Genomic DNA, 8,728 nt, shown 5'->3' with positions numbered 1-8,728 from the left:
GGTTTTTGTTTAGCTGATATCTGTACTAGTTTTCATATGTTTCACAGGCTTCAGCAGGGTCTGCCTGTGTCATAACTGTTAGTTCTGTAATTGCTGTTGCATGGTAACTCAGCTGTGAGCTTTTGAGTAATGAAGCCTAATCACCTAGCACTCATGACTCCTGACAACAACACAGAAAAGGAAAGTTGAGAAACCATTAAATTGGGATGAGTCAGATACCAGGAAAGGAGTTAAATGGAACAAGTGAGTAGCAGATGCCATTGAGTGGTTTGGATGGAATGTGAGTTTGTGATTTACTGAAAAGGAAAATCTTTGAAGGACTGCTCATATTCTTCACTAGTCATTCACAACTCATCTGCTGTTGTGCATGTCTAAAGTAGCTAAGCTTCTGTGGCAAATTGTCCTTTTTTCCTGACTTCTCATTGCCGATTCAGTGATACTGTGCTTGTACCTAAATTCGTTGTTTGGTTTTTTTTAAAGAAAAAAAAAGCTGTATCAGCCAAAATCTTGAGGGGATGAGAACAGAATAAAAGAGGTGGGAGAGGCAGAGGAAGATGCTTGAAAGGAAGAGCCTAGCGCGGACTAAGCACAGACACACAGATGTGTGGGAACAAAAGTGGAAAGACATTTAAACAAAGGCAATAGAATAAGTGTCAAAAAGGTTACAGAATTGCTTTGTTCTACACTTGTAGTCGATGAAAGACTGTGGTAACTTAAACTCTGTGCCCTGGAGTAATGTGAAATCTGAAGGAAAAAGTAGGAAACAAAAGCACATCTGCTACTGCTCAGCAAGACAAGGATTTCTTTTGTTTCAGCAAAAGCAGGTAAGGAGTGCTTCAATGAGAAGTCTTCTCTGCAGGTTACAAGTCTCATGAAAAGGGTTCTTTGTTACCGTTCAAGTTTTCCTAAAAGCTGTTTCTGTTTAATACAAGAAATGTCCCTGCTCTGAAATGAGAAGATGAGACTTCCATGTCTTCAGAAGGTTATAAAATTACTTTCCATGGAACTTAAAAAAACCTATTTTAAAAAAAAAAAATATTTAAAAACAAAACCCACAAATTTGACATCTACAGAGTAAGATCTTGGAGTGCTGTTGAAACACATCTTGGAAACGTTCTGTTTTAAGTATGAAGACTGTGTCACGCTTAGTGTGCCACCTGTCACTTTCTGAAATAGCGATGGTTTACCCTGAGCCGTCACTGGGCACCGCTCTCTCTGGATGGCTTACAAACGAAATGGACGCAGATTGCCTGCTCTTGCTTCCCAGTGCCCCCTCCCTGAATTTAGATGAACTTGAGTACTCTTCCATCTCCTCGCCCAACTGTGGTGTCGTTGTGAAAGGATATACCTAAGCAGTCATGGAATACAAAAAGCTATCTGCTGTAGTAGATGAGAGCTTGTGCTTCATAGGAGCAAGGTAAGTAGGGTTGTTCTGCAAAAGAGAGCCCTGGCATGGGGCTGCAAAGTCCCTTTCTGACAAGGAAATACTGTTTCAGTGAGAGCTAGGTCCAAATGCTGACTGCTCTCTAGTCAAGCTGTCCCACGCTGTGTAACTGAGTCTCTTACATGGTTTGTATTTTGCATAGCCGCGCAAAGTCAAGATCTGATTCCTTGTAAAAACTGTGGAAGACATTTTGCACAAGATGTTCTGGTAAAACAATCTTATTTTTTTTTAAGGGGAATGTCAATGCATTTAGCTGAAGGGGGTGGTGAACTTGGGAAAGGAGGTGGCTGCTAGTAGAGAAATGGATTGAACACATGTTTAAAAGAGCAAATGATTTAATAACTGCTTTAATTAGTGAACTTGATTAGAGAATTAGTGAACCTCCACAGAAATGTTGTGATTTAATCTGCAGTCTTGCACTATCTTAATTTATCTGCTTGCCCAAAATCAGATGTTTACTATATCTTGCATTTAAAATAATGTGTTATCTCTTGGTGGGAAGAACATTGCTAACCTGAGGCTTCCTTTGTGTTCCGGGTTTCTAGGCAGAATTAATTTTTTAGGCTTCCTGGGAAAAACAGACTAATAAACCATCTGATAAGTAGTCCCTTTGACAGCATAATGTGGGCACCAGGCTCTGTTCCAAAGTCTGCTGAAGTGAATGAAAAGACTCCCCCTGACCTCCCCGATCCCTGGATTACAGACGAAATGGGTGGCTGCACAGTTTGCCTGGCACAACCCAACTGCAGGGTTTTTCTGCAAAGGGGGGGCTCTTTGCTGATCCTGTGGCTCTCTGGTAGATCTGATCAGCCCTGTAATAAAAGTAAAACCTTATTTAACAAAAAATAGACAAGAAAGATACACTGGAAACTGATTGACTATGAGTTCTGACACAAAGGTTGAACTACCCTGTGTTAGTAATTCCATGTTTGGTATCTCAGATCAGATGAATGATGAACATGGTGGTTTAATCTAGCAAAATCATTTGAAAAGATAGCTAGCTATGTTTTGAGGGAGGTGGGAAGTTTCTTGTCACTGTGAGTAGCATGAGATACGAGTCCTGTAGTGCCTCTCTGTGCAGGACTGGTATGCTCCTTAGTGAGCAAGACACAGGTGTCTGCTGCCCTCTTGGTCCTGCAGAGGAATCCTCCTCTCAAGTTTGCTGTCACAAATGTCTAGATACAGAAGATAAGGACCTGAAGCACATGAGTAGAAAGGTTCAAAGGGAAACGAGCATTTAGAAATGTGTGTTGTGGTAGGATGAAGTGCTTTTTGGCCCAGCTGAGCTGTAACCAAAATGCCTTGCTCAGGCAGCTGCTTAACTGCTATGGAAAGAGAGTGGGCAGCATACAAAAATTAATGAGATAATCAAGAATAACTGAGAACTGGAAAGGGGGATTAAGCAGAGGAAGACAGGAATGGACTTTTCAATTTACCAGCTGCAGATGGGCTCAAACAGGTGTGACGCACAGCATGAGAGAGAGAGGACATAGTTTGGTCCTTGCTTTCATGGTGTTCCTCACAAAGAGGATTGCCTGTCCTGTTGCAGAAGAGCCAGGCTGATGCTAAAATCTGAGACACTTCTGAACCTTAAAACCTCCTTTGTTGTGAAGTGTCTCTCTTCCACAAATTTGGAACTGGATATCTACCTTCCTAACATTTCCCTGTGCTCTCAGCTGCAGGTGTTATCCATTGTTTTCCTTCTGAGTTGTGAGGTTGTTGCCCGTAGAACAAAGAACACAAACTAACAGAGTGTCAGTTTATGCGGTGCTTTATTCAGGGCCCGGGGACCTGAGGACTATCGTCCAAAGTCAGGATCCCAAAGACCCTCATTCTGGTTTCAGCTTTTATACCTTGTTACAACTTAGCCTACGTGCAAAAATACAGTTTTCTTGGTTACAAACAGTTACATACATCATAGAGATAACGGGTTCAGATAACAGGTTACAAACAGTTACATGTTCCCCCTAGGCTATAAATCTTACATGCTTAGCTTGCTTAAGACTATGAGTTTCTATGAGTTTATTTATCTAACTTAACTCCCACCACCATAATTTATCTAACTTAACTCCCACCACCATAATTCCTTTGGTATGTTATATTTTAACTCTACCACTAACAACAAATCACTAACAACACTCTGCTATGCTCTGTTGAATCCTTTAAACATTGTTTCTGTCTTATCTATGCTCTGTTCCTAGCACAAAGTTTCCCAGGGCAGATTTCCCAATCAAGGCCTGCCCTAAAATCAAGCCTTAACATAACTACTTCTATCGTTATAACTCTATTTATCCACATACACTATTCTTAAAATATTTGATTTATTTAATTCAAATGTAACAAGGTTACATATGCTGGTAAGCAGCTGCTTCCTCTCAGCCTGGGGATGTCACTGTTTCAGTGGTGGTGATGGGGTGGACAGTGCTGCTGTTTGTCAGGGGAGCCCCCAGGCTGGAATACTTCTCTAAAGTCAAAGAACTAATAATGTAAATATCAGCTCCTTGAACAGGATCAGTCTATTCTCCCTCTTGACCAAGAAAGAAAGAAAACCAAGTCTCGTGGCGGTGGGGGAGTCCAACAGGACTACTCCTGTTCACAGATCCAGTCTGCTCTTCTCTGCAAGTCATTATTTGTGCTGGCCTTCAGCATGTCCCTGAGCAGAATGGCTTCTATTTCTTATTTGTGCTGAACTACAGCTGTACTTGGACAGCTTTTTAAACTTTTGCTGAACTCCTTCAGGAGTTAAACTGAACTCGAAATAAATACTGCTTCAGCTCCGTGCTCCTGAAGTAATTTTAAAGCCTGAGAAAGGAAGCATTATTAACAAAGCATGACTTCAACGTAGAAACAACTGTTTCTCTTTGTATCCCAGTGGCAACACGATCCAATATGCAAGAAAGTCTTCAACAAGAAGCGCAAGCCCTTCAGCTCTTTGAAGCAGAGACTGCAGGGAACAGAAATCACCCCTGCGAAAAGGCAGCCCCCTCAAAAGGTAGAGCTGACATTGTAGCGTGTGTGTTATCTCCATATGGAGTCATCTCCATATGAAGTCTTTCATTCAGTAATGCTATTGTTTCCTCCGAGGACAAAGCCTGGATGTTGTGGATGCGTCTCACATATGTACTTGACTAGGTGCCAAATTCTTTCCTCCTCCTCCCTGTGCTGCTAGTGTTTGAGAGTATTTCTCCGTTGAGAAGCCAAACTAGTAGGTGTCATGACTACTCTGGGCACATGAGCATCTCTGCTTTTCTAGAAAATCTGTGTATTTTAAAGACCATGTGAGGCTCTGACAGCTTCCTCTTCACTTAAATCTGAAAGAGAGCATGATCCAAGATGGTTGGTGCTTGAATGCCCCGGGTTGAACCTGAGAGCTGTCAGTTAACCCCAAATCTTCCACAGATGAAGCTGCAGAAATTCACTGCTATTGAACTCAAGGGTTTAAAAAACTTATTTTTACAGAGCTGGTTTTTTTTAGGCTTAAGCTTTTACTGAAACAAGTTGGGGTTTTTTCATGCATTGTTCGGGAGGAGGGAAAGACACATGCATATGCATGTGTATCATTTTACTCGGAAATGCCAAATCACTGCTGATTTCATATCCATGCAGACTGCTGTTGTAAAATGTCCTTTAAATTCAGTTGTGGAGAGAAACAGAAGTGTCTAGAGGTTTAAAGCAAGAAGAAGAATCTGACAAGTAGAGGAGAAGGGAAGGCATTGGTCACAGTGTCTTTTCTATTCCCTCTTAAGTGCCCTTTGGTCTGCTGGGGCAAGAAGTTTTTTTTGTTGGAGTGCATTGTTCTTTTATCCATCTTCTGGGGCTGTCAATAGACAGAAAAGGGGTAAATCAGCTTTCCTATGCCTTTCAAAAAACCCCAAATTTCTTTTGTTTGTAACACTTTTTCCTTTCCTTTGGAAAGGAAGAACTCTCACTCTAAGATTTTTCTCTATCCCTTGCAAGGGTAAGATATAGTTTGTGTCTTCCTGTATTTTCATTACAGAAACAGCCAGGGAAGAAATCTAACTGGAGGCAGCACCATGAGGATTTTATTAATGCCATTCGATCAGGCAAGCAGGTCATGAAAGCTCTGAAAGGGGGCCACCCTCTTCCACCTCCTCCCCCACCAAATATCAATCCAGGTTTGTGGTCTACTTTATCTTATTACTGATCTTTGGTAAGGCGGTGACCTCTTATTATCCACAGCTAGGTTTCAGTTTTGCACCCTCCGGACACAACACTACACGAACATTAGTTCCCTTCATACTCTCTAATTTTTAGCTGTACTTCTTGGCTCAAACTGAGTAGGAGTACAATGCAGAGGTGGTGACAAGCAGAAGAAAACTGTACCTTTTAAGTCTAAAGGCAGCAAATTTGGGATCTGATATTGGACAATGCTTTGGGAGGAGAATCGCGATGCCTGGCACAGGCTGTACCAAGGTATAACAGAGGGTGAAATACATCCTCTCACCATTCAAAGTGCACACAGGTTTCGCCACTCCCATGTGGTGGTTTTTCCACTGTCCCCTTCCCCACCCAACTGTGCAGAGAAGGGGAGTAATTCAGAAAAAGATGAATCTGGTTTACTACTGTTGCCAGGTGTGGTCTCTGGGCAGAGCTCACTGTGTTAGAAGTTACGGATCCCAGAAGATGCACATACAGCCAATATTTCTCACAGTGTGTGATTTATGAAATGTAGAAGCAGTCCTGGAAAGGGTCTCAGTGGAGTCCCATCTGCATTAGGAAGGTGGAGGGTGGGAGGGGGAAGCGGGGGCGGTCTGGGCTCACTTCCAGAGCAGGAATTTGTGACTGATAGCAAAAGCAGCTGCTGTGATTCCAGCCCTTCTCCTCTTCTAGATGACAGTGGTGCTGTATAAGCAGAAGGACACATCTTCCTTCCTTGATTGAGGTCAAGCTTCTCTCAATTTCCACTGCTGAATTCTTTAATGACACTGTTATCTGACTCTACCGACTTTAAGAGTAAACCCTTCCCTTTCCTTCTCCCTCTTGGAGGAAACTGGGTTGTACAAGAGCAGAGGTAGTTGTGGAGAAAGGAACTGGAGAACTGCTTTTTAGAAAAGACAAATCACTGAGGGGTCTAGTTGGGGTGTATGTCTTGTACTACAGGACTGGAGAGAAACTACATGGATTGTGGGGAGGAGAGAGAGATACTCCCCTTCTTTCTCTTCCTCCTCCAAATAGAGCTCAAGCCTCAAAGCTCCCCATTCTCCCCTGAAGTGCCAGGTGCCCCTGCCGGTCTCTCCAAGCCAGGCATCTGCCCTCTCTTGTCCTTCCCTCCCCTGCATTCAGAACCATTTTGCCCACGCTGCTGGTCTGGGTCTGGCTTCTGGTGACTGCTTGGGCCACCTTTTTGGGGCTGTTACTGAGAAGCAATTTGTAAAGATGTTTTATCTCTAATATTAGGATAAGGACACTTTGGGTTGCTTTTGTAGAAGGCACTGAGTGAAGAGAAAGAGTCTGAGAACAGCAAGGGCAGTGCCAGGGCTGAATATGACTGTGTTGACCCCAAACACTGACCATTCATTGAAATGAGTAGGACTGCACCAGTGACAGATGTCACTGAACAGCTTGTAGCAGAATCAGGACTGTAATGGTGTCAAAAAGGACTCTAGGAAGCAATGCTCTGTGTTCCTTACAATGCTGTTTCACACCCAGAAACCTGGCTTTTGGATGTGCCTCAGCTGATGAGGCACAACTTCTTCATCAGTGTTTTGCCAAATAGCAATCTTAATGACCAATATATAAAAGTAGTCATAAAATCATTGGTTTCGGCTACTCAAGGAATTTCTAAATATTGCATTTGCTGCAGATGTGTTAATTGTGATGTTGGAGGGTGGGAATAAGGCAAAGATAATAAGATTTGCTTTTATTAATCCCCAGGGATTTATTTCTGAAAGCAATTACTGTTTGCTTGGTTAATACTGTAAGCATGTATTTTGGGATCCCAAGTGCTTTCTAGAGTTTTTTATTCTCCTGAAGTTTGGACTTTGGGAGCTGATGGGAACTCACCACAGTCCCCCGCTGATGGAGCCAGTTTTTGAGCTGCATCTTGAGTGCTCCAGTAAAGTAGGACAATTCTTCTCCTGTAGTGTATGAACTGTGACACAAGCTGTTCCTTTCATATGCCCAGATTATATTCAGTGTCCATACTGCTCCAGAAGATTTAATGAGCCTGCAGCAGAGAGGCACATGAAGTTTTGTGAAGAACAAGCTACCCACCGTGCCTTTGCTGCAAAGATCACCAGACAGGCTCTGGTAAGCAAACACAGTCACACCTATCTTGTCCTGAAGGTGGATTTGCCAAACTGTAGTTTATGGTGAGTAAAGACCTATATTAATATAAAACTTAAGATTCAAGGGAAGCTGGTAAACTCTTAAGACAAGATACATGCTGAATTACCAGCTAGGAGTTGTTCCCTGAAACTGAAGCCCTTTGTCTGATATAAGAAGTGACAGAATATGGTAGTATGAAAAAGTTGGACAACCATTTCTTCAGGGTCTTCTGCAATTGGATTCCACGGTAACAGCTGCAGGGAAGCAGAAACCTGACAGATTCTGCAATACAAAGAGAAAGCTCTTCCTGTTCATTAGGGCTCCCTGCTGTTGGCAAGCTTACCGCTCTCTGCAAATGTATAGCTGATGTACTCCCTGATCGCTAGACACAAGGCCAGAGGGCTAAGCCCCCTGGGGGAATAAAAAAAGTGAGCTACTTAGTAATTCTTGTAGTGTGCTCCTATTTTATTGTAGAAAAAACTGTAAACAGCTCCTTTAGGAGACTACTGATTTATTTTTATTGTTGTTAAAAGATGTTTGAGAAATCTTATTACTTTTGCCTATTTTAGGGAGGGGAAAATGGATTCCAGATGGGAGGGGGTTGCACCTTTTCCTGTTCCTTCCTAGCACTGCTTCAGCAGTGATTTGGAGAGTTGTCACCACACTCTGTAAGCTCCTTGCTAGAGTTAAATGTGCGTTGTGCATATTCTTTTACTAGGGCAAGCAACCAGTGACTAAAAAAACCCCAACCGTAACAAATGCTGTGTTACCTCTTCAGAAAAGAGTACAAGAGAGTGCCAATACAGACAAACCTGAGCCAGGTAAGGAGATAGTTTTGACGTATTTATGTTTTTCTTATAACAGACTCTGATGTATTTGAGGAAGGGGGAAGGCATTTTCAAAGCAGATCCTAGGCTGTGGAATCCAATCTTCTGATAGAATAATAAAGTTTGAAATTTTAAATTTTTTTTTCTCCTAGACCAGGCCTTGAAATGA

General features: G+C 42.4%; 1 protein-coding gene across 1 annotated transcript; it reads left to right on the top strand.

Annotated features, from left to right (window-relative positions):
- Window positions 1–206: 206 nt before the first annotated feature.
- On the top strand, window positions 207–8,728 carry ZC2HC1B (zinc finger, C2HC-type containing 1B). The gene is made up of 7 exons (XM_010194227.1): window positions 207–243; window positions 1,587–1,651; window positions 4,317–4,436; window positions 5,442–5,580; window positions 7,590–7,714; window positions 8,451–8,553; window positions 8,712–8,728. Exons 1-7 carry the CDS (start codon window positions 207–209, stop codon window positions 8,726–8,728), a joined length of 606 nt encoding a protein of 201 aa, XP_010192529.1.

This window comes from Mesitornis unicolor, unplaced genomic scaffold (genome assembly GCF_000695765.1).
Source record: "Mesitornis unicolor isolate BGI_N332 unplaced genomic scaffold, ASM69576v1 scaffold1311, whole genome shotgun sequence".
NCBI classification, from domain to species: Eukaryota; Metazoa; Chordata; class Aves; order Mesitornithiformes; family Mesitornithidae; genus Mesitornis; species Mesitornis unicolor.
Note: the sequence above shows the minus strand (reverse complement) of the source record. Positions and strands in the feature narration are given on the sequence as shown.

What these genes read in the sequence shown, in the direction of transcription:
- ZC2HC1B (XM_010194227.1), top strand. Translation starts at nt 207, where the DNA reads ATGAGTCAGATACCAGGAAAGGAGTTAAATGGAACAA. An exon ending in AAAGGCAGCCCCCTCAAAAG is followed by an intron (nt 4,437 to 5,441) that starts GTAGAGCTGACA and finishes TTTTCATTACAG; the next exon opens with AAACAGCCAGGGAAGAAATC. An exon ending in CCCACCAAATATCAATCCAG is followed by an intron (nt 5,581 to 7,589) that starts GTTTGTGGTCTA and finishes TCATATGCCCAG; the next exon opens with ATTATATTCAGTGTCCATAC.